This window comes from Rhincodon typus, chromosome 22, assembly GCF_021869965.1.
Source record: "Rhincodon typus isolate 14 chromosome 22, sRhiTyp1.1, whole genome shotgun sequence".
NCBI lineage: Eukaryota > Metazoa > Chordata > Chondrichthyes > Orectolobiformes > Rhincodontidae > Rhincodon > Rhincodon typus.
The window spans coordinates 47,328,245-47,354,746 of record NC_063353.1 but is presented as its reverse complement, the minus strand read 5'-3'; the positions used below and the strand labels follow the sequence as shown (position 1 = coordinate 47,354,746).

Genomic DNA, 26,502 nt, shown 5'->3' with positions numbered 1-26,502 from the left:
CCGCCCCCTTGACCTGTCCGTCCTCCCTGGACTGACCTATCCCCTTCCTAACTCCCTACCTACACTCACCTTTACTGGCTCCATCCCCGCCTCTTCGACCTGTTTGTTTCCTCTCCACCTACTCTATCCATCTTCTATCCGCCTCCCACTCTCTCCCTATTTATTTCAAAACCCCCTTCCCCTCCCCCTTTTCTGATGAAGGGTCTAGGCCCGAAACGTCAGCCGCTCTGCTCCTATGATGCTGCTTGGCCTGCTGTGTTCATCCAGCCCTGCACCTTGTTGTCTTATTAAATCCAACAGCCTTTGTTTTCACCTGCAGTCACACAAAAGACAGATAGATAGACAGACAGATGGACAGACACAGTTAATCAATAACTCAAAGAAAGTAAAAGAAAATTGCCCAGATTACTTGAGTGGTTTTAGTGTGTTGTTCCACAAGCAGAGATAATAGTTTCTTGCTTGATTTTCTAAAGGTGTCAAACAGGGTCACTTTACAGTTCACTCAGATAAAGGCAGTAATACTTATAACTTAGTTTTCTATTCTCTGAGCTTACAAGAGCTGCTCATGGGAGGTTCGACAGGGAGCTGTCAAATCTTCATGCTGTAGCATCAACAACTAGATTTCTTCTTCCTGAAAATATAGTCCAAACCTCAATCCAAACTCTGCCCTCTACCTGACTGACCATCTCCTCTACAAGCTCCCAGATATCATTCAACATCTGCCATCTGTCTAAGCATAAGGTTTTTTCCAGACTTGCTGGAACCAATTCCCAGGTAGCACAGCTAGTCCACCTAACCTGCACATGTTTAGACTGTGGGAGAAAACTGCAGCACTTGGTGAAAATCCACACAGATACTGGGAAAACCTGCAATCTCCACACAGAGAGTCAACCAAGGCTGGGATCGAACTTGGGAGCTGGTGCAGTAAGGCAGTAGTGCTAATCACTGAGCCACTATGCTGCCCATTTTCCAAAAGAGAGAGGGATGTGGAAAAATAGGAAACCGTTTTCCTCGAGACAAAAATCAGACTTCAACTCACCTGTCTAGGCCTGAAGCAAGCTATTCTTTAGAAATAAAACAAAGAACTGCAGAAGCTGGTGATCTGAAATGTACAAAAACAGAAATTCCGAGAAAAACTCAACAGGTCTGGCAGCAACTGTGGAGAGAGAAAGCAAGAGTCAACGTTTTGACTACAGTGACCCTTCAGAACAGTCCATAGAATCATAGAATCACTACAGTGTGGAAACAGGCCATTCGGCCCAATAAGTCTATGCTGTCCCTCTATCCAGACCTATCCCCTACCCTATTCCTGTAACCCTACATTTCCCATAGCTAATCCACCTAATTTACACACCCCAGACACTACGGGCAATTTAGCGTGGCCAATCCACCTAACCTGCGCATCTTTGGGCTGTGGGAGGAAACCAGAGCACCTGGAGGAAACCCACACAGACACCGGGAGAACGTGCAAACTCCACACAGACAGTCGCCCGAGGGTGGAATCGAATCTGGGTTCCTGTCACTGTGAGGCAAAAATGCTAACCACTGAGCCACTGTGCCGCTCCCAGCAATTTTTGTTTATATTTTATAAATATATATTTTGGATTAATTGCTACAACATCCGGTACAATAATTAAATCAATAATTTTTATGAGATGTGCAGTAACCTCTAACTTTTCTACTGATTGCCTTTTGTCTTTGTCATAGATTCATTGAGATTTACATGCTGACCCAGATATCCTAAATAAATCTAGTCCCATTTGCCAGCGTTTGGCCCATATCCCTCTAAACCCTTCCTATTCCTGTCCCCATCCAGATGCCTTTTAAATGTTGTAATTGTACCAGCCTCCACCACTTCCTCTGGCAGCTCACTCCATACATGCACCACCCTCTGTGTGAAAAAGTTGCCCCTTAGATCCCTTTCATATCTTTCCCCTCTCACCTTTAAACTTACACCCTCTAGTTTTGGATTTCCCCACCCTGGGGTAAAGATCTTGCTTATTTACCCTATCCATGCCCCTCATGATTTTATAAACCTGCATAAGGTCATCCCTCATGCTCAGACACTCCAGGGAAAATCGCCCCAGCCTATTCTGCCTCTCCCTACAGCTCAAACCCTCCATCACTGGCAACATCCTCATAAATCTTTTTTTGAACCCCTTCTAGTTTCACAGCATGTTTCCTGTAGGAGGGAGAACAAAATTGCATGCAATAATCCAAACGTGGCTGAACCAATGTCCTGTACAGCTGCGACATGACCTCCCAACTCCTATATTCAATATACTGCCTAATAAAGGCAAGGATACCAAACGCCTTCTTCACTATCCTGTCTACCTCATGTCAAGGGCAGAGCAATGATTCTGAAAATAACTGTGTGGGCCATCCAAAAACTCTGCGCATTTCTGTGGATGTCTTTTACAATTTATGTCCTCCAGCTCATTGGGATTTCCCTGAAGAATTTGGTATTTTGCTACAACTCTACAGTTGCCCATCACTACTGAAGTCTAACCTGTATGGAACTATACACTGAGTGTTGGTGGGGTTCAGAAACATAGTACTGCTTATAACACGGGCATTTCAAATGTACTTTCCTTTGATGCTTCACTTTTTGTGTTAAGTTAAATGAATTCTCATATGACGAATTTTAAATGAATTTAAATCTGAGCTTCAAGATCTCTCTGTGGTTGAATTCTAACCCCCCCGCCGACTCACAGCCATGCCTTCAGCTTCCTGAGTCATGATCCTCGCTATTCCCTCCTTAAACCTGTCAAATATTCACAAAATAAAGTTATGAACTCGACTTTCAAACAATCAACTGAATAAGATTGGCATGCACAGTTATGGCGATACTTTTCCCAATCGTGTTGGTTTTTTTAAAAAATAGTTCTGTGATATAAACATTAAAGAAAAGACGGATCTTCTGGAAACTTTAAGAGGAAGTAGGTACCAGGTTACCTCAGCTGTCGTTTGTTTTACAGTGACAGAAAGGTGTGCAGCTACATTATCAGGCCCAATGACCCCATCCTGCGTTTAGATAACGCCCAACTGACCTATATGCGCACATTGCTGTCTCTGTAGAAACACATTTACTTCTCACTCGAACCCAGTCAAGCTTGACTAACTTTCCTGATGATGTATTCCACAAGTTGTGTTACTCTTTTGGATGAACAAGCCCCAGACCTTTCTCTTCTCAATTTTAATTTCCTAATGACTTTGAGTGATGCCCGACAGGAAAGGGAGGAAAATCTGTATTTATGTTGCACCTTTTACAACATGGATGTTCCAAAATGCTTCACGTTCCAGTGATGCACGTTTTCTGAAGTGTTCTTGCTATTGCAAAGTAGTAAATGTGATCGCCAAATTGTGCACAGCAAGCTCCCACAAGCAGTTATATGACAACCAGATAACCTCTTTGTTTGTGACATTGACTGCGAGACAAGTATTGGCCAGGGGACTGTGGCAGACTCCCTGTTCGGCTTCAAAATAGTGCCTTGGGATCTCTAATGACTGTCTCAGAGGTCAGGCAGAGCCACATTCTAATGTCTCACCCAAAAATAAAAGATAGCTGGAAATGTGCAGCCAGTTCTGTGACAGTAAACATTTTGCAGAGGGGAGAAATGATAAGAGTATGGAGAGGAAAAGAGTAAATGATTCAAACATATTAATTGTTTCAAAGTATTCCTTTCAATGTGGGAACAGAAAGGATCCAGTTACTCTTCTGGCTGTTTTTAATAGTAACTAAATTTGTTAAATGTGTGTGGTTTTAGTTAAGTAGAATAAGGGAAATGAGAGAGGCTGTGTGGCAACCAGAGTCCAGAATTTCTTTTCAGTTTATCTGTTGCCAACTCTAACTAGTCTGGATTTATAAACCTCTCTTGGTAAGTGCTTCCATGCTCACAAACTGTTCAAGTGGAGTAGCTGCAGCTGCCAGATTTTAATACATTTTCAATTTCAATTTGAACGTTGTGTCGCCCTGGGGTACATCCTGGGGTATTAAGTAAAAATCGATACAATAAACTGGAAACCCGTTTGGTCACATTATTGGAGAGGGGTCAGCAGCTGAGATCTACCAAATTAATACCGAACACTCAAACTGAGGCAGTGAGGGGCATTACCGGTGTTTTTCCTGTCTTGAAAAGAGAAGACAAAAAGGGAGATGAAGGTTCTAGAGGCGGAGATGATCATTGGTTTCAAACAAAAATTGAAAGGATGCCTAACAGAAACCAGTTTACAGGATAACAGGGTTAGAACAGTGAAATAGGACTGTGTGGATTGCTTTGCAGAATTATTCGCATTTGACCCATTGTATCTGCACTGACCCTGTAAGCATTTTAATCTAATGTCAATCTTCTGTCTTTTCACAGTAATCGAACTCATTTCTGTTTCTTTTTCCCTTAGCTCGCATTTGCTTCTTTTGCAAAATACTTTAAAACTGTGTCCTCTGGTTCTCAATCCATTCACAAGTGATAACAGTGCTCCCTATCCACTTTGCCCAGACCCCTCGTGACTTTGAAGACCTCTATCAAGTATCCTCTCAGCCTCCTCCTCTCCAAGACGAACAGACCCAATCTTTCCTCACAATGGTTTCTGATCCATTCTCATAAACCTGTCCTAGCCTGTCTCCAGTACATTCACAACCTTTCTATTAGTATGGTGTCCAGGACTCTGCACAATACTCCAGCAGAGGTCTAACCAGCATCTTATGTAATATATTCGTTGTAATCTCCCTTCTCTTGTACTGTATGCTGCTACTTATGAAGTCAGGTGTATTGTATACTTTATTAACAGCTGTTTCTACCTGTTCTACCACCTCTAATTACCTGTGTACATGTACACCCAGGTCTGTCTGCTCCCACACACCCATTATTCAAACTGTCTCTATGGGCAGCATGGTAACTCAATGGTTAGCGCTGCTGCCTCACGGCACCAGGAACCTGGGTTCAATTCCACCCTCGGGTGACTGTGTGGAGTTTGCACGTTCTCCCTGTGTCTGTGTGGGTTTCCTCCCACAGTCCAAAGATGTGTAGGCTAGGTGGATTGGCCATAGTGTTCAGGGATATGTAGAGGGGGGTGTTATACGGGGCTGGGTCTGGGTGGGATCCACTGAGGGTTGGTGTGGACTTGTTGGGCTGAAGGACCTGTTTCCACACCGTAGGGATTCTATATAATTCTGTATATGTTCTTTGTACCTAAGTACAACACCACACATTTCTCTGTATTAAGCTATATCTGCCCTCTTCATTCTCCTTTTTCAAGTTCTCCACTGTCATACTCAGAGTTTACAGTCCTTCGAAGTTTTATGTCATCTGCAAATTTTTAAAATTGTCCCCTGCACACCAAGATCTAGATCATTAACATACAGGAAAAGCAAGAGTCTTAATCCCGAGCTGACCAAGAACCAGCATGAATCCACTGGGCTGAATGGCCTCCTTCTGTGTTGTTACAACTGTTAGGTTTCTGAGATTATCAAAGTTTATGGACAAAAAGAAAAGAATCTGTAGTCGGCACAGTTCACTGTTTGATTAAGCAATAACCAATAAATTCTTCAAGTTTTCCAAGTTGTCTGGAAAATTCTATTCTCATCTGCGTTTGATGTATGGCAAAATAGCAAAAATATTTTTAAAAACTTGTCAAGAATCAAACAGACTATCCAATTTTCCTGTTGGCATCTAGAAGACACATTCTTGCACCAAGGTGATCCAAAAAAATTCAGTGAATGAGTTTATCATATTTCCACATCTTTTCACACATTCTTTGCATACATAAATTTTTAGAAGTGGAAAATGCCATCACGGCCAGTATGTCTGCTCCTTTTTAGTAGAATTATTAAATAATAATCTTTGGTCATCTCCTGCTGAAACTTCAGTACATTCATGAAAATATTGAAGGTGGTTTCTTAATGTTTTCTAACTGTTACCAAGCGGTTTGTTTCACACATGCTAAGCTTTCTCGTGAGTCCTTGATGGCTCCATATTTTATTCTTTGGGATGTGGGCATTGCTGATGAGGCTATCCTAAGCCTCTGGGGTGGCTTGGTGGCTCAGTGGTCAGCACTTCTTCCTCACAGCACCAGGGACCCGGGTTCAATTCCACCCTTGGGCACCTGTCTGTGTGGAGTTTGCGCATTCTCCCTGTGTCTGCGTGGGTTTCCTCCGGGTGCTCTGGTTTTCTCCCACAGTCCAAAGATGTGCAGGTTAGGTGGATTGGCCATGCTAGCTTGCCCATAGCGCCCAGGGATGTTTAGGTTAGGTGCGGTAGGGGAATGGGTCTGGGTGGGATGCCCTTTGGAGGGGTGGTGTGGACTTGTTGGGCTGAATGGCCTGTTTCAACACTGTAGGGATTCTATGATAATCACCCTTGAATTGACTGACTTGTTTGGTCATTTCAGAAGACAATTGAGAGTCAACCTCATCAACCACAGTCTTTTTAATCCCAAAGTATGTATAAGATACACAGCCACATCTGAGTACAATTGCAGTTCATCTGATAGTGACTTTAACTCCACATTTCTGCCTGCCCCAACATGATTGTTAATTCCTCTCTAGATCCAAAGGTGGACTAATTTGAACTTCGCTCAATCCAGTTACAGTGGGGAGGTGGCAGTGGTAGTAGCAATGTCTCTGGATTATTAATCCAGAGTACCCAGTCTAATATTCTTAAGAAATAAGTTTGAATCTGATGGTGAAATTTGAACTGAATAAAACCTGGAATTATAAGCTGGCCAAAAGGTGACTGTGTAACTGTGTTTTTCAACATGGATGAGGTCTGCATTTTCTCCTGAGCCTCCTCATTACAAGGTGAAACAGCCTGAGCCAGTCAGTGCAAATTTCAATTGCTTTATCCATTTTGTTTCCTAATTCATTCATGGAATGAGGGCACTGCTAACTAGACCAGCATTTATTGCCCATCCCTAATTGCCCAGAGGGCAGTTAGGAGTCAACCACATTGCTGTGGGTCTGGAGTCACATTGTAGACCAGGCCAGGTCAGGATGGCAGTTTCCATCCCTGAAAGACATTAGTGAACCAAATGGGTTTTTTTTCCCCACAATCAGCAACAGATTCATGATCATCATTAGACTCTTAATTCCAGATTTTTATTGAATTCCAATTCCACCATCTACCATGAGGGGATTCGAACCCAGGTCCCCAGAACATTACCTGGGTGCAGTAGTAATACCAATAGGCCATCACCTCCCCCACTTACTTGTTTATTTAGAGGGGTTCTGAATGGAGCTGGATAGCACTTTGGGCTAGTTTATCTTCCAGCCTTCTCATTCTCTCACGGCTCAAAGGGAATCATTTCAAACAATTCGAGGATTCACTTCCTAGAGTGGCACATTGTTTCAAATAAAGCTGGTTAACAATTGTTCTAAAGTAGAAGCAGAGGACTTTAACATACCCATCAACTACAAGAAACAGTTCCCATTTGCTGTGGTCCGTCTGAATGTAATAAAACTGGCTGTGAATTATTCACATTTTAAATCAATTTGTATTTGGATCTTCTCTTTTACAGAAAGTGACAAACTGAAGTTGGAACCCAAAGTGCAGGATTTTAAAAGGAGTGCAATGGCTGAACCAGATTATATGGATGATGAAGACAGTGCAGAACTCATTAAACCAAAGAAATTGGTTAATCCTGTGAAAACATCAAAAAATCACCAGGAACTCCACCGGGAACTGATAATAAACCAGAAAAGGTAGATGAATAATTTGAATCTGAATTACACCACAACTTGAAATTCCTCATTAAAGCTTCACAATCTTTATCCTCCTTTACAATGCTCCTGAAAACTTGATGCTTTGATTAAGCCTTAATTCCCCATCCTAATATCACGTTATGTAGCTCAGTATCAAATTTTGTTCAGGTACATCACTGTGACTGAGGCACCTGGGGCTACGTAATGACAAACACTTGTGGTGTCTGTCTTTATGTTCTCTTCCACTATTAACTGTTATGGCCAGAAAGTGAACCATACTTTAATCCATGAGTACTTTAGCCATGTGATAGGCTTCTTCCTAACCTGGAGGAGGTTTCAGATAGATGTGCTCAGATTTGGATAGTGGTTATTCGCTGCAGATGATTCTGTCTGATGGTTCAATAAGTATATCGAGGTGAGAAGATGATAAGAAATGTCTTCACCCAGAGAGTGGGGAGCCTGTGGAATTCTCTGCCACAGAAAGCAGTTAAGGTCAAAACATTGAATGGTTTCAAGAAAGAGGTAGATTTACTTCTGAGAGCTAAAGGAGTCAAAGGGTATGGGGGGGAATGTGCAAACAGTGGACACCATTGAAGAACAGCCATGATCATATTCAATGGGAGAGTAGGCTCAAAGGGCTGAATGGCCTACTCCTGACACTACTAGTAGTCCTACTGCTCCTACATCTATGTTTCCATGTTTTCATAAAACTCCTGTGAAATAGCGTGGGATTATGTTATGAATGCAATTTTCTTAAGTCACAGGGTTGGATGAGGATTTTTATGCTGTGTGGATGTAAAGAGAAAGGAACTGGATTGCGAACTGCTTTTAAATACACCCTCAGAAAGCGACAGGTATTTTTTACCTTGTACATTTACATCTTGTACATTTCTATGTTTCTAAATACACTGCTCAGCTTGGAATGACCCAGAAAGACCGGCATGGATCCACGTTTCATTCCTGGACTGTGGTGATCTAGCCAGTCTTGGCCAAAATGAGATCCTGGAATTGGGAAAAAAAATCTGAGTTCTCACTGTTGGTAAATTGCAGTTTTCTTCCTGTGAAAGTATGTGGAAGTTTCCACTTTAACTTTGCAAGGTTTTCTCAAAACCAGCCAACTTCCGATGAATTATTTAACCACCCTTGGCATCAGGACATGTGTTCCATCATCCTCTAATACTGTATGCTGTGAAAAAGGGTAAGAAGCAGAGAAATTCTGTTCTGCACAAACTATCATGCTACCTCAGAGGGGTCCCTGGTGGCTCAGTGGTTAGCACTGCTGCCTCACAGCATCAGGGACCTGAGTTCAATTCCACCCTTGGGCGACTGTATGTGTGGAGTTTGCACATTCTCCCTATGTCTGTGTGAGCTTCCTTCGGGTGTTCCGCTTTCCTCCCACAGTCCAAAGATGGTTAGGTGGCTCATGCTAAATTGCGTTGTGGTGTCACAGGGATGTGTAGGCTAGGTGGATTAGCCATGGGAAATGCAGTAGTAGGATGGGGGGTGTTGGATCTGTGCGGGACACTGTTTGAAGGTTTGGTGTGGACTCCATGGGTCCAATAGTCTCTTTCCACTCTGTGTAGTGGTTCTATCTTGGTTCAGTTCTGCTACACTACATTGATGTATTTGGGAAGGTGAGTGTGGAGACTGTTTGTTTGTGATTCAGTTGCTGCTACTGATCTCATTGTGTGGTAAAGTCAGATGGTTCTACCCAGGTGCCAGGAGTCACCTGTCTGCTTCCAGCTGCAGGTACCAACTTGTTTCAGTGCCTTCTGCTGTCTCCCTCTTTTCCTGTGGGAACTGTGGGCAGGGGATGATTAGCTGTGTCTATGTTTCCAGCTGCAGCCTGAACCTTCCCCTGGGTTACTGCTTTATTAAAAATCTTTGCACCCTTCTCAGGAAGGGCAAACTCCCTCTCTCTTTTTCAGTAAACAAAAAAACAAAGAACTGCAGACGTTGGAAATAAGAAATTGCTGGAAAAGCTCAGCAGCTCTGGCAGCATCTGTGGAGAGAAATCAGAGTTAATGTTTCGGGTCCCGTGACCCTTTCTGAGAGCAGTTCTAAATGTTAACTCTGCTTTCTCTTCACACATGCTGCCAGACCTGCGGAATTGTTCCAGCAATTTCTGATTTTGTTCTCTCTGTCTTTTTCCTGTGAATCTGTCTGTCTCGATCGAAGCCAACTGTTATCTAATAGTTGGAATAGCTTCAATTCCCTGAGAAGATCAGGCTGGAATGTACCATCAATTTTTCCCATTTCATATCTGTCTTCGTTCTCCCAACGATTCCACAAGAACAGAGAGGGTTGGGTGGGCAGGAGAAGGGCAGAGGGGTGGGTGTTGTGACTGTGGATAGGGGCAGGTTTGATATACCAGCTGCCTGTTGGTTTTGTATGATATTGGTTGTTAATGTGCCAATGTATGGGTGCCAACACTGCGGCACTGTGCAAGCTTTACTGAGCATATGACTGTGCCAACTGTGTCACAGCGTGTTTCAGTTAGTGCACAAGCTCTCTTCTTAATGTCAGACCAAACTGCTGAGTCCTTCTTACCCGGGTTTTTATTAACATCTTGTACACAATGAGACAGCCGCATGTCAGAGAGCCAATTCCAACTCAACCTTCCAGCAGTTAGGCTGAGAGATCACAGCATGGATGCTCATATACCTGCCATAGGGTCAGGGTTAAGGTTAAGATTAGGGTTAAGGTTAGGGTCAATGTTAGGGTTAGGGTCAGGGTCAGGGTCAAGGTTAGGGTCCGGGTTAAGATCAGGGTTAGGCTTCAGGGTTGTCTTAACCCTAACCCTATTGGTTTACCTATTGCGTTTGTGTGACTGATGGGTTCTCTCCTGGCATTGCTGATCCTGTATCTCTTCAACATCACCCAATCTCTGCTTCATCCCTGAAGCATTGTTGATGGAGTTCAACACAGCAGGGTCCTGTGCCCAGCTATCTTTTAGCTGTTTTATCGATGACTTTCCCAAAGGTCAAAGGTGACAATGTTCAGGTCTGTTCATGACTTCTGTGTCCAAGTGAGCAAGGTCTGGACTACATTCAGGCTTGGTCTGAAAAGTAGCAAGTAAACATTCGAGATGTTTGTGTTCAATATTTCTTCCTGAGGAAAAATTATATTGGATTCAAAATGTTAACTGTCTGTCTCTGTCTCTCTCTCTCTGTCTCAGTGTCTCTGTCTCTCTCTCTCTCTCCATTCTCTCTTGCTCTCCATTCTCTCTCGCTCTCTCATTCTCGCTCACTCGCTCTCTCTCTCTCTCATGCACATGCGCGCGTGCGCGCGCACACACACACACAAACTCTCTCTCTCAGTCTCTCACTTGCAGTCTCTCACTCTGTTTCTCTCATTCACTCACTCTCTTTCTCTCGCTCACTCACTCTATCGCTCTCACTCACTCTATCATTCTAGCTGTCTTTCTCTCTCCACCAGTACTGCCACACATGTTGAGCTGATCAAGTTAGGTCTGTTTAATTAAACCTCACTTTAACCCCGCAGCATCTCCCCAGTGACTGACAGTCAATAGGTCCACTGTTCCATTGAACTTGACAGCTAATTCCCTCGCCACCCCCATCTCTTCCCCCCAAGAGGTGACAGCCCATTGTGAGAGCTGGCACCTCACTGGTGTCGCCGTTACAGCGATAGTCATTTCTGAGGATGCAGGGAAAGGTGCCACAAAGTCGTTTATGCCCAATGAGCAGTGAGTGTGCCAGTGTCAAACTGGCCTTGGTCAGTGAGCCTGGGGATAGGAACCTTGTGTTACACTGGTACTCCATTACCAAAAGGGCGGACATACCACCTTCATGGCTCACGGCGAACCGACCAAGTGGGCATTACTCCCTGCTCCACTCCAAACCTGCTAGGAGTCTGCTAGTGGACCTCCCACCCTCCTGATACAGAAAATCCACTCCTGGGAATGGGCATGAGCCCTTTGTTGGCCAAGTATGCAATAGAAGACGGCTCAGGAAGAGTCAGAGCTCCTGCTCCCAGCCCATTGCCAGTAAAACAAGTTCACTAGTATGGAAAAAGATGCAATGTCAAGATGGTTCTAGTTTTCAAAAGGATGGGTATTAAGCAACATTTGGTGGAGATGTTGGTGTAGTGGTAATGAAACTGGATTAGTAATTCAATTTAAACGTCTGGAGACATGGATTCAAATCACACCAGAGCAGGTGAATATGAAGCTCGCTATAGTGAAACTATTACTGGTTATCATTTAAAAACCCCCACTGGTTCACTAACATCCTTTAGGGAAGGATATCTGCCATCCTTACCCTGGTCTGAGCTACATGTGACTCCAGGCCCACTGTAATGTTGTGGACACTTAACTGCCCTCTGAAATAATCTAAGGCCCCTCCCATCCCAGGTATATTCTCTTAGACCATTGGGCTGAAGATACAAACGTTTGAAAACACGTTCCAATAGATTTAAGAACAGCTTCTTCCCCGCTGTTATCAGACTTACAAATGGACCTTTCACAGGGGAGGCAATAGCCTAGTGGTATTATTGCTGCTCTGCTGATCCAGAGACCCAGGTAATGTTCTGTGGACCAGCGTTCGAATCCCGCCACAGCAGATGGTGGAATTTGAATTCAATAAAATATCTGGTATTGAGAATCTAAAGATGACTGTGAATCCATTGTCGAATGTCAGAAGAACCCATCTGGTTCACTAATGTCCTTTAGGGAAGGAAACTGCCATCCTTACCTGCTCTGGCCTAGATGTGATTCCAGACCCACGGCAATGTGGTTGACCACCCTCTGGGCAATTAGGGATCGGCAATAAATGCTGCCTGACCAGGGACACCCTGATCCCATTAATGAATAAAGGAAAAAAAAATATTAGAGTTGATCTTTCTCTGCACCTTCCCTGTAGCTGTAACACTATATTCTCATTCTGTTCTATTACCCTGATGTAATTATGTAAGGTATGATTTGTCTGGATTGCATGCAAAACAATAGTTTTCACTGTATCTTGGTACATGAGACAATAAATATCAAATCAAATCAAAAATAGCCAAGTGAGCCTTTCAATTCAAGGACGAATAGGGACAGGTAGAAAATCCTGGCCCAGTCAGTAATGCCCACATCTCATGAACAAATGGAGCAAAACACTGAAGAGGGTCACATCAATTCCTGATCTCACCTGATTTACCCCATTCCTTTTACTCAAAGGCATGGATTAAGGACATATTATCCTACCTAAAGAATCTTCCTGTCTGTGCCCAGCCCAGGCAGCAATGACAAAGAGCTATCATCACATCTGTACAGTTCCAATGTGTGCAACTTGGAATTTTTAATCTCTAATTGAAAGGACATGGCATTGAGCTACTTTGTGTTTTTAAAAGATGAATGATTTTGTTCAAGTTCTGATTTAAAAAGCTGTGGAGTTACGGACAGGGTGTATTAAATCCAGATGAATCCACTTATTAAATAGCACAGCTCCTGGTTGAACTGGAGGCCACTTTTCTCATACCAGATCCTTTTGCACCCTGTCCATCATTTTAGAGAACAGAAGCAGATGTTTTCTTTAAAGTTCATCTCTTGAGGGGATGAGAGTGAAGCAATAGGAGTGACAGGCTGCCTGCTGGCTCACTCTGTGGGATAACAAGTCCAAGACTTGGTGACCCTCAGAAGAGCACAGAGACAGGACACAGGGACAAGTTTCAATGCACAGCCCACAAGGGATTGCAATCTGCAGATCTGGGCATCCATAACCGAAAACTCAAACACACCAGGTCTGACTTCATGGTCAGAAGCCGGCTAAATCAGAAGACAAAACTAATAAACCAGCCATCAAAATGTTTCAAATATGAAGAATTCTTACAGGGCTTGACAGGGCAGGTGCAGGAAGGATATAGAAAGTGGGGACTGTCTAGGATCAGGAGGCACAGTCTCGGGAAAATCTGTCCCTTATCTCTAAACTATAACCTCTCTTTCTAGATTGCTCCACCTGTGGAAACATCCTGTCTATGTCTACTTTGTCAATATCCTTTAGCATTTTATACACCTCAATTAGGTCTCCTCTCATTCTTCTAAACTCCAGAGAGTATTGGTCTAACCTGTTTGATCTCTCCTCAGAAGACAAATCCCTGGAATTGAAACTCCATCACGCCTGTGCATTGTGCTGTGAATTGTTTCTGTTTCTGCCCAGGGAAAGATTGGAGAGGCAAAGATGCAAAGTTGCATTGGAAATTTCACCGTCCAGTTCAAATCACTGACCCACACAGCAATGTTTAATGGGGAAGGGATGCCCTGCCTCACTGTACCCAAGGGTACGTCTTGGGTAGACCCAAAAGTTACAAACTGACGGGAATGAATTTCTTGGTCCTTCGCACTCTCTCACTGTAACTGCACATAATAGGCATAATGGCAGAAAGCTGAACTCTTAAGGAATCAAATGTCCTTGTGTTTTATAGAGGAAGGTGGATTTAAACTGCTTCAACCTTGTTGTTATTTCAGTGGAGTTCAGTGCCTGGAAGCTGGCACTTGGCATTTCCAATGCTCCATATAGATGCCTTACAGCCGGAAATCACGGAGTAGTTGTTGGAATGAAGAGCTCAATTTAGTGGGAATTAGGTTTCAGAACTAAATACTTACATGGAAATCGTGCCACCGCTGAGACTACTCAACCCCTTCACTGTGGACCAAATGTTCTGAAAGTTGGTTTCAAACAGCAACCCTAAAGAAATACATCCAGGCTCAAATTTCCAGACAACTGTACATTGAGTATAGGAGTTAGGAGGTCATGTTGTGCCTGTCCAGGACGTTGTTTCAGCCACTTTTGGAGGATTGCATACAGTTCTGTTCTCCCTCCTATAGGAAGGATGTTGAGAAACTCGAAAGGGTTCAGAAAAGATTTACGAAGATGTTGCCAAGGTTGGTGGGTTTGAGCTATAGGGAGAGGCTGAATAGGCTGGGGCTATTTTCCCTGGAGTGTCAGAGGCTGAGGGCTGACCTTATAGAAGTTTATAAAATCATGAGGGGCATGGATAGGGTAAAGAGTCAAGATCTTTTCCCCGGGGTGGGGGAGTCCAAAACTAGAGGGTGTAGGTTTAAGGTGAGAGGGGAAAGATATTCAGGGTTTGAGTGAAGATTTGTGCTGATTGTGCTGATTCACCGAGCTGGGAGGTTTGATAGCAGACGTTTCGTCCCCTTACTAGATGACATCCTCAGTGCTCTGGAGCCTCCTGTGAAGCACTGTTGTCTTGTGCCAGTTCGAATTTGTGCAGTCTCTGCATTCTGACACTTCAGAACTGACGGCCAGACTACTCAGACCGCTGGGAATCATGACAGCGCACAAACCAGCAGCCACACTAAAACAGCAACTGACCAGGGTTAAAGACCCAATAGATACCATGGACAGGATGAATGTGGTTTACAGGATACCGTGCAGAGACTGTACAAACACTACATGGGACAAACAGGCAGACAACTAGCAACCCACATCCACGAACACCAGCCAGCAACTAAACAACACAACCAGATGTCCTTGATCTCATTACACACAGATGAGAGAAACCACACTTTCAACTGGGACAACACTACTATCACAGGAAAAACCACACAGAGGACAGCCAGGGAATTCTTGGAGGCTTGGCATTCATCTGCAGACTCCATTAACAAACACGTTGAATTAAACCCAATATACCAACCATTACAACACACAGCCGGAACCAGGACCCACCAGAAGCAGCAAAAACCAGACCATATAAATTCGAACTGGCACAGGACAACAGTGCTTCGCAGGAGGCTCCACAGCACTGAGGATATCACCTAGTAAGGGGACAAAATGTCTGCTATCAAACCTCCCAGCTCAGCGAACACACCATCTACAGAGGAAAGATATAAAAGGGGCCTAAGTGTCAACTTTTTCACACAGAGGGTGGTGCGTGTATGGAACAAGCTGCCAGAGGAAGTGGTGGAGGCTGGTACAATGACAACATTTAAAAGGCATCTGGATGGGGACATGAACAGGAAGGGTTTAGAGGGATATGGGCCAAATGCTGGAAAATGGGACTTGATTTATTTAGGATATCTGGTCAGCACGGACGAGTTGGACCGAAGGGTCTGTTTCAATGCTGTGAGCTGAGGTTAATAGTGTCAATACCAGAAACCAGCCTATGACTGACCAGTCTCCCAGCAACAACAACTTAGAGTAGCTGTCTTGATTAATTATTGGTGGTTTGGTGGTAGTCAGGGCGTCCCTCAAAAGGAACAATAAATTCACTTTGTTCTGGACCTATCAATCAAAGGCCTCCTTTCTAGCCTAGAAGGTTCAGTGGATTCATCTCTGGAATTAAAAGCTTGTCTTCATTCATAGGATGTGAGTGTCCCTAATAAATTGCCCATCCCAAATCGCCAATGCAGCAGTTAAGTATCCACCATATTTCTGTGGGTCTGGAGTCATATGTAGGCCAGACCAAATAAGGATGGCAGTTCCTTCCTAAAGGACGTTAGTGAACCAGATGGGCTTCTCCTGACATCAACAATAGTTTCACAGTCATCACTAATTCTTAGTCCCAGATTCACATTGAATTCAAATTCCACCAGCTGCCGTGGCAGGATCAAACCTGGGCCCCCAGAACATTGCCTGGATCTCTGGATTAACAGTCTAACAATAACACCATTAGGCCATTACCTCGCCCTAATATAAATTGGTCCTTTTGTTGCTGAAGGGAGCAAGGATATGAAACTCCTTAAAGGCCCCAGTGAGACTCCATGTCACAAGCCCAGTTTACAAGGCCACTGACCTATGGAGACTGAGGTGAGGAGCTATTGAGCAGTTTAGGCCTATATTCACCGGAGTTCAGAAGAATTAGAGGAGACCTCTTTAGAGGAATATGAGATGCTAAAAGAAATTGATTGTAGAGAGGATGTTTCCTTATGTGGGGCAATCTGGAACAAGAGAGCATAGTTTAAGGACAAGGGGCAGGTTTAAAATAGAGATGAGGAGAAATTACTTCTGTCAAAGGGTCATGAATTTGGAATTCACTCCCCCAGAGTGCAGTGGGTGCTGGGACACAGAGTAAATTTAAGGAGGAGATAGACAGATTTTTAATGAATAATGTGTTAAAGGGTCATGGAGAGCAGGCAGGAAAGTGGAAGTGAGACCGAGATGAGATCAGCCATTATTGTATTAAATGGTGGCGCAGGCTCGATGGGCTGAATGATCTACCCTTGGTTGTTATGTTCTTAAACAATCATATAGGTATAAGGCAACATGGTGTTTTACAATTCAATAAAACAGGTTGTACCTTATCTTTAAGATCCTGCTAACTGTTAACACATATTTTGTGACATTATCTGATTAGTAAACACTTTAGAAAATATTTAACTGCATGACCCTAAAATTTTAAAGGTTAAATGTATCGTAATTGTTTTGCTCTAATTATTTGATCCTCCACTTTATGAAAAAAAAAGCAGGAACTTCTAATTAAAAATTAAACACTTCTGTCTTCCTGTTTTTTGACTGGTTTCTAGGCACCCACAGAGTGAGTTTTGGGTTTTGTTAACTATTCCTGTAAAGTACAGGAATGAACGTTCTGGTGGGAGAGTTTATTTAGATTCTGGTCAGATAGTAGGTTAGAGTGATACCAGTTTAAATGGTCAAACTTTTCACTCCGAGCACTTGAGGCACAAAAAGTCAAAGTTAGTTGTGTAATTATTGTCTGAAGGCTGCAAATATATTTGAAGGCTGTAAAATGGGAAGTTATCGAGATGTCATTAAGGCTGTTACTGTATGTTCAAATCATTTGTTCAAGCACTTAATCATCAGAAAACCTTGAGATTGATCAATGACATTAAGCCATATCCAAAGAGTGGCAGAGAGATAGAATTGCAACATTAAACGTTAATTCTCTAGAACACATTCCCTTCAAGTGTGTTCAAAGTTGGGCTCATGGGAATTCTAATTTTATCTTGTCACCATTTTGCACTGGTTGGTCTCTTACCTTTGCTGCAGTCTGTGCCTTTGTACCTGCACAAGGCTTTCCTTACTAAGGGCACTGTCAGGGTACTTGCACTATAGACTGCAGTGGATCAGAAGGTGATTCACCAACACCTTCTCCAAGGCAGTTCACGACGGGTACTAAATGCTGGCCCTACATCCCAATAAAAAGAATAAATAGTTTTACCATCCTGTTAGGGGCTATTGGTATTTTCTCCATGAAAACACCTCTAACTAGTTCTACATTTACGTCCTCCCTGCAGCTCCTTTATCCTACAGAATCTTGAATACTCAGTCACTCCCAGGATTAATCTGCAAAGTATCAGCCTTCCAATTTAGACTTAATATTGTGGCCAACATAATGAAAGACTCCTCCCACCCTGGTTATACTCTCTTCTACCCTCTTCCATCAGGCAGAACATACAAAAGTTTGAAAACACATACCAACAGACTCAAGAAGAGCTTCACCCCCTTTGTTATCACACTTATGAACAGACCTCTCATATATTAGAGTTGATCTTTCTCTGCATCCTCTCTGTAGCTGTAACACTATATTCTGTATTGTTCTATTACCCTGATGTACTTATGTAACAATACTTTTCACCGTATCTCAGTACATGTGACAATAATAAATCAAATCAGATATATTTTCTTGCACCACCTCTGTAACTTGCCGCATATTTTGTTTTGTGCTTTCAGGGGCATCGCTCCTCAGAACAAGCCAGAGCTGCAGCGAGTGATGGAACAGAGAAAGAGAGATCAAGTCGTTAAACAGAAGAAAGAGGAAGAAGCTCTAAAGAAATCAGACTTGGAGCAAGAGTTAATGAAACGCCAACAGAGGCTAGACCAGGTGCGTAAGTCTTCAAGTAACAATGAAACAGCTTAATAGCCACCCCCCATCTTAATCATGAGGTCCGTGTTGATTAAAGTGACTCTTTATGTAATGGAAAGCATCCCTATTATAATTATCTGCATTTCCACATAATTGATTAATTAATGTTGTATCGGTGCCAAAGTGTACAAATTCAACCTATGATAGCTCTTTTTATATCTCTGTATATATTTAGAGTTTCCAACACAGTTGCACAGTGGCTCAAGATAGAACTTCCATGCTGGATATATGTTGAGAATGCAAAGACAGAATTAATGAATTTCCTTCAAACTTTTTTGTTAAGAAAAGTTATATCCAAGTCCAGATGCCAGGCAAAGTGGAAAATATTGCTTAGTTGTTTGCTTCTCCTGTTGTTACCAGAGGCACCGTTTGTCTTTTTACGATGGCAAATGACGTCCATTGTAGGAATAATCCATTTCCTGCCAAGAATATCTCCAAGCCAGCTGTATGTTTCTTCAATTAAAAACAAATGCAGATCACTTTCAAAACGAAAGTATTGCCAGAGGATTAGGCATTCTGTAGTAAAACCTTCATTAGGAAGGAGTGGAGCTGATAAAATCCAAATTGTGAGTAGGGTGAAATTTTGCTGTTGATGCCAGATAAAGTCCTTCTTGTGTGTAACATTTGTATGGAAGTAATATCTTTGCTCAAGCTGGTGAGGGGTTGGAGAGTGAGATGGAACAATGCTACTTTGTGAAATAATGCCGCCTTTTTGCTCAGTCGGCCAATATGAAAATTAGGAATGAAAACTGGCAATGAGGAAAATCAGCAGCTGGAAAAGAAAGATAGAATCCCAAAGGAATCATGAGTCTTTTGAGGAGAATTGGGAATGAAAAGATTGATCTCCACCATTAATCAACCATTTCTATTAAATATCGGCACAATGTAATATTTGGTTCCTATACTTCTCGGTTCTGTGGAATGGTGTGGTCTGTGTTGTGTAGGGGAAACCCCATTAAGAATACCCCATACCATTCGAGGTCTCTTCACTCCTCTCATCCTGGCCCTTTCCACATCTTCCATTTTTATGTTTTGCCATTGGCGGCCATGACATCAGCTGCCCTGGGCCCACTGCTCTGCAATTCCCTCCCTAAACCTCTTCCCCTCCCCTCCCCCCTCCTTTCCTCCCGTAGTATGCTTCTTAAACCTACCTCACTGATCAAGATTTGGGTCCTGAATATCTCCTTGTGTACCTCTATGTCAAAACTTTGATTGAACACACTCCTGTGTTGGGATGATTTACTGTGTTAAAGGTGCAATCACACACAAAATGTCATCGAGGCTTTTGGAAGCAGAATTGCAATTGTGGGAGTTAGCACAGTTGGTTGGCCGGCTGGTTTGCAATGTCAATTTATGCCAACAGCATGGATTCAATTCCTGCATCAGCTGAGGTTTCCATGAAGATTCCATCTTCTCAACCTCTCCCTTTGCCCGAGGCGTGGTGACCCTCAGGTTAAACCACCACTTTCTTTACTGAGAGAGCAGGCCCCTGCGACTATGGTGACTTTACATTGACCTCTGCTGGAGGTTAAGACTGAAAGCTGTGTGTGCAGCACATACTGTAGCGCGTGTTACTGACTGTTGAATGTGATTTCAGATTGAGCAGGAAAGGCTGAATGCGGAGGAGAAACGGGAGAATGCACCTGAATTTGTCAAGATGAAAGATAACCTGAGGAGGACCAAACACGAGGGCGGAGACGTGCAGGTCTCTTAGAGAAGGACAGTGCATGTGGAACTCTGGAGTTTGTGGAGTGGTTTCTGTTTCTGCAGCCACGGAAAATCGGCACCGTGATTATTATGGCTTTGCAACAAACTCCAGCAGCACAAGAGCTTTTTATTGAGCGCTCCCTTGGTCACGGCGTACTGCCCATCTGCAGACTGAAAGGGTTAATTTTGTGCAGGATAGCTTTCAGGGTGAAGAGCAGAGTGATGCTCAGTGGGGTCTCTCATTGGGCTGGCTTGATCTGAATGGGATTCTAAAGCATTGAAAGACTGTGTGTTTTCTTCATCCTCGGGGTAATGATCAGACATTGTAAAAAACCAAACTATTGCGACCATTCAAGAATGAACCATTGACACTGACTTCACTGTGGATGAATTATTTGACCCACTTGCTAACCTCTAGAACCAGCCAACTCGATTCAGGCATCCAGGGACGGTTGAGATTAATGCGGGTGATGGCAGTGAAATTGGTCAATTTCGTCAATGACAAAAAACAGACAATAATGAATCAAAGTCATCCCAGAGACCACCAGTTGATGTCGATGACTGACTGAAGAGAATATCAGGCAGAATGTAAAACCTGCTGCCCATTTAGTTTCACCAGATCTGCAATGGTGTCAAAGTCAAGTTTTCCATCCTTTTTTGCTTTTTGCTGTTGCTCTGCAGGATATTGACATTCCAGTGTCCACTAAAATGAAGAGGTCACTTGCTGCATTCAAATAGGAGGGAGAACAATGTCATGTTAATGCATGGAGCGCTGGTTGGTTAAAATCCATGTTAGCAATTTCTAAGCAATGGTTACACAACGATTGGGCAGGGTGGGGTAGCATCAATTTTTCCAGACACACTAGTGACAAATAACGCCACACTCGTCCCTGGACCTCTCATGGCTGCACTAGGACCTGTCCTCCTCAAATCAGAGCCTGAGCATCCTTTCAAAATGAGACCCTGGTGAAGAGGTTGTTGACACTGTTTAGGAACAGAACAATATGCAACAAGGATATGTTTAGTGTGATTTATTTCTTTATTGGTTAACCCTGCATAGATGATTAGAAACCTGGTTCAACAGCTACGCTTTCCAAATTTTGATAAGATTTTGAAATTTTTATATTAAGTTTGCAATGTGGTGTAACAAATTCTATGTAATCTGTAATGTTAATACAGTGCTTGATATTTTGTTAGTCTAGAGTGCAAGGTTAAGTCAAGTTTTATAATTCTGATCCCACCTTGTTTGTTTATTTGCATGCCCCTACATTACAACAGTGGACTATAGTGCAGTGGGAAATTGCTCTAATGCCCTGAACAGTGAAGACTGAAAGAGTGATGTGTCATTTTGTGGAAACTGCTTGGAGATTATCATTGCAAAATTTGAGTGACAGAAATCAATGCAAAGTTCTCTCTTTCAAAATCCAGCAAAAATGAAAATAATATGTGTCCATTTCTGAATTGGATATGGTCAATATCAAAGATCACTTATTGTGGTCCAAATGCCTTTGTCATTTAGTTGACTGACTTTAGATAAAATAGAATCACTATAGTCCACACTGACCCTCTGAAGTGCATCCCACCCCCCTAATCCATCCCTGTAACCCTGCATCACTGCCACTGACTTGGTGGGCTGAATGGCCTACTCCTTGTTTGTAATGTTTCTACACCGAGCTCATCGAGCAATTAATGGAACCGTTTCGGTTGCCATTGGGAGTCTGTGACACATTCTGGGTGCATGATGGTCCCACTCCTTCCACCCCCTGAATCTGCCGCCCACCGCACCCCCTAACCCTTCCTCCCACTCCATTGAAAATTCAGCCCCTTTCTCACTTCTCAAATAGCTGTTCATGTCCCATCTCCCTGACAACTCAACACCCTCCATTTTGTGATTCTCACCAGGAACATTGTGCAGGGAGGTCGATGAACCGGTTTGTAAAGTAACTTTTTTTCTTTAGCGGTGTAAAACAAGCAAATTTTTTTTTTGTTTAATTGACCAAAATAGTATTTTGATTTTCCCAAGTCTGTCCTCTCCTCTGCAGCAGCATCATCATGATAGTGTGAAAAGCGCACAATTTCCATTGTTTGACTTCACCTCAACGAGGCAATCTGGTGAAATGCAATTTATAAATTAGTGTTACAACTGGACTTCTTTTCATTTGGCCTTGGATGGCTTTTTGTTCCACTGTGGAGCTTGCATCACAGCCACACAATAAGGGGAGAGCTGGTGCTTTTGATATAGTCATGAAAAGCCCCTAGCTCAGCTGATTGTGTAAGGGAGGAATGATGGTACTGAGCACAAAAACCTTCTCTAAAGCTGAGCTGGAAAGTGGTGGTCACAGTGCCTGCTTCATTCCCAGCTGGCAACCAGTTAATTCCCAAACAGGACATCTGCTGGATATCTGCAACTAACAAATTAAAGTGCAGGAGAAACTCAGTGGGTCTGGCAGTTTCTGTGGAGAGAGAAATATAGTTAAAGTTTCAAGTCTGGTGTGTCTCTACTTCAGTCTGCTGGCTGCTCTCAGGGTTTCCATATCCTTTTACCCACAGGGTTTTTTATTTAGGGGTGAGGTGGGAGTCACCTTGCTAATGGCTGTCCCTCCATTGAGCATAGCCCTCCCCTCTCCCCACTGCTGGGTGAAGCATTGGGATGAGGTCCTTAAGTGGCCTAGTCAGGAGAGCCATCCTACATCCGTTTTTACGTGAAAATGTTCCGGAACCTTCTCTAATATGAGCTGTTCCTCTCTTTCTTTCCCTGCCTCCTCCTTCCACCATGATTGACTTTCGTAGTTCTATTTTAGCATAAGTTTCAAGAGGACTAGAATACAAGATCAGAGATCTACTGCTGAGGCTACATAAGGCTCTGGTCAGATGGCATTTAAAATATTTGTGAGCGGTTTTGGGCCCCGTTCCTAAGTAAGGATGTGCTGGTGTTGGAGGGGGTCCAGAGGAGGTTGACAAGAATGATCCCAGGGTTGAAGGACTTGTCATATGAGGGGTGTTTAAGGACTCTGGGTCTGTACTCAATGGAATTTAGAAGGATGAGGGGCATCTGATTGAAACTTACAAAATACTGAGAGGCCTGGATAGACTGAACATGGAGACAATGTTTCCACCAGTAGGAGAGACTAGGACCTGAGGGCACAGCCTTCGAGTAAAGGGATGTCCCTTTAGAACTGAGATGAGATGGAATTTCTTCAGCCAGAGAGTGGTGATTCTGTGGAACTTATTGCTGTCGAGGGCTGTGAAGGCCAAGTCATTGAGTGTCTTTAAGGCAGAGATAGATAGGTTCTTGATTAGTCAGGGGATCAATGGGGGAAAGGTGGGAGAATGGAGTTGGGAAACATATCATCCATGATCAAATGGCAGTGTAGACTTGATAAGCCAAATGACCTAATTCTGCTCTTATATCATTTGGTCTTACTTCTTTGCTATCAAGATGGTTCCTCTGAAATTTCCACTTTGTCCTTACTCTCATAACTATCACGTTGTGGTTTTCTTCTCTCACAAATTTTCCTTGTTTTGAAATCGGGGTAAGTTTACATCATCTTCTGAAACAGCTTCTCATCTCTTGAGGATGTAAAAACTGGTGAAACTGTTGCCTCAACTAGCTTTCTACTGATCTGTTTGTAAAGCAATGTTGATATTAATGTATTATTTACACCATTTTCCTAGCGATCCTACCACAGACTTCCCCATAATTATATTTTGTAAAAAAGCTGCCAAACATGAAGTTACAAAAAATGGAGAAATGTGATCTAAGTTTGATTCTGTGACTTAAGAGGGCCATGTGTCATTTCATTAATAAACTCAAATGAATTATGGAAGCATAATTACTGGGGGGAGAAAAGGTGTTTTGCTGCATAGTCCACAACTGAGGTTGTCAATGATGTCATGTAACAATCTCTCGCCCTGGATGGAAGAAGGATACATCAATTTATTACAAGGGTCATTACACATCTCTGGGTATTGGTGTCTGTAGATTTCATTACTGCTTCTTCCAAGCTGTGAAGATGTGAAACATAGATTAGATGTGTCACTCTCAGTCCCTATCATGTAATCTGCATTTCTCCAAGCTCAGACTGTCTTACGAAAACACAAAAATTACAGAATACATCTTCTGGCCACCCACGGGTATATAGATGGTTTCCATTTTCCAATTACAGTATACTTGATAAATTTCTTGCTTTGAAAAATAATAAAAATGCTCAGTTTTAATTTCAAGCAGCAACTTGTCTCATAGTTGCAGTGCTACTGGATGCCTTATGTATTGACATACGAAAAAGATTTTAAAATTTTTCCGTACCTTGTCCAGTGTGTCTCTTGAAACCGATTCAACAATATTATTCCAAGGCAATGCATATCCAATTGCTGGACAAAGTTTTGTATTAGCACAGTTGTGATATGCCAGTAATGCAATGCAGGAAATACTCAGCAGATCAGGCAGCATCTGTAGAGAAGGAAACAGCATTAACATTTCAGGCTGATGACCTCTCATCAGAACATGGCTGCAGTATTTTACTTTTATATAACATCAGTGTTCTTTATGTCATCCGTCACCACATATCAGTCGATTTCAGAAAGTCTTTTGAAAAGAATATTTTTGCAAACCGGGATTCTGACGCTCAGAACATGTGAAAGAGCTAAGTGACATTGTATATACAATGTGCTTTAAGGTCAACATTAATAAAACTGTATGAATCCATAATGAATTCGAGACAGCTTTGAGTTAGATGCAGCTAATCAATTACCTGCAGCTCAAAGGGTCTTTGGAATTTATTGAATCAACAAAATTCTGAGTTAATTTGATTTAAGTTGAAAACTTGACAACACTTTCAAATCATTCAACGTTGTTTGCCAAGAGCTGGAGGGTAATCATTCAGCTGTAAGGGATGTACGTATCAGTGCACACACAATGACTATGCGACAGAATCCTCTTCACTGTGGGATGAGGGACCCAGAGTGACTGGATAAATATTGGAAAAATCATGCTTTCCATGTTTCTTTGTGATAGTTTTATGAAAACAATCACTGTGATTATTCATCCGAAAACTGTAAAAACATAGGGTTTCAGTAAGTTTACTTTAACATTTGTTGTGTGTTTGTTGCATCTACACTGACGGTTTTAGGTATTACATGCAAATTAAGAAGTGAGAGCAGTGAATTTTTTTTTTGAAATAAAAAAGATGCTTCTTTCGCATAGAACAAGCTGGTGTTTGCTTTTTTTATTTCAGACAGCATTGATTTCCGTCATAAAGAAACCACCATGTTACAACCTGCAGAGAATCTACTTGTTATCATGCAAGTTTAAAGAGATCTTTACAATCAAAGCAGTTTAATGGATATCCCCATACCTTAGTGGGATAAGGTACCTGGTTGAATATTGACCATACATTTGAAGTGGCTGCTCCCAAGGTATTGGATACATCAGGCCATGGAGACTATTGTTTTAGGAGAGGGAAATAAGGTAATTCCCTCTTTTACTCAGTTAGAGGTTTCCTGGAACATAGGAGCAGGAGTAGGCCATTCAGCCCTTTGAACTTGCTCTGCCATTCAATAGGATCATGGCTGATCATCCAACTCGGTCCCCTGTTCCCGCATTCTCCCCATACCCTTTGATCCCATTAGCCCTAAGAAGCATATCTAACTTCTTGAAAGCATTCAATGTTTTGGCCTCAACTGCTTTCTGTGGTAGAGAATTTCACAGGCTCATCACTCTCTGGGTGAAGACGTTTCTCCTCATCTCAGTTGTCAATGGGCAACCCCCTGGTTCTGGGCTCCTCAATCATTGGGAACATTCTCCTGTGTTTACTCTGTCTACACCTATTAGAGTTTTATAGGTTCCAAAAGATTCTTTTTAAACTCCGGTGAATGTGGTCCTAACCAATCCAGTCTCTCTCCATACATCAGTGCTGCCATCCAATTTTGACCCAGTGGCACTGATACTATCACATTGAGGCAGATGATGGTGCGGTGGGAATGTCACTGAATGTGGTCGAACACCTGGAGACACAAGTTCAAATTCTATCATGGCAGCTGATGGGATTTTAACTTAATTAATAAAATGGTGATGACAGTACTCAAAAATTCAGGAAAGAAGTCTTCCGTCCTTACCCAGCCTGGCCCACATGTGACTCCAGACCCTCAGCTGCACTCTGAAATGACCAAGGCAGCCACTCGCTGCAAGAGCAATTAGGGATGGGCAACAGACTCTGGCCTTGCCAGCAACACCTGCACCCCACAAATAAATTACA

The 26,502-nt window shown here is 42.7% G+C and overlaps 1 protein-coding gene across 2 annotated transcripts in view; it reads left to right on the top strand.

Annotated features, from left to right (window-relative positions):
- Positions 1–25,433, top strand: part of fam107b (family with sequence similarity 107 member B) — a 111,097-nt gene extending 85,664 nt beyond the window's left edge. For both annotated transcript variants that reach the window (XM_048610482.1, XM_048610483.1), the window contains exons 3-5: positions 7,513–7,696; positions 18,349–18,499; positions 20,139–25,433. In XM_048610482.1, the coding sequence (XP_048466439.1) occupies positions 7,566–7,696; positions 18,349–18,499; positions 20,139–20,255 (399 nt within the window). In that variant the 5' untranslated portion in view covers positions 7,513–7,565 and the 3' untranslated portion in view covers positions 20,256–25,433. The remainder of the gene's footprint in view (positions 1–7,512; positions 7,697–18,348; positions 18,500–20,138) is intronic.
- The last annotated feature ends 1,069 nt before the right edge of the window (positions 25,434–26,502 follow it).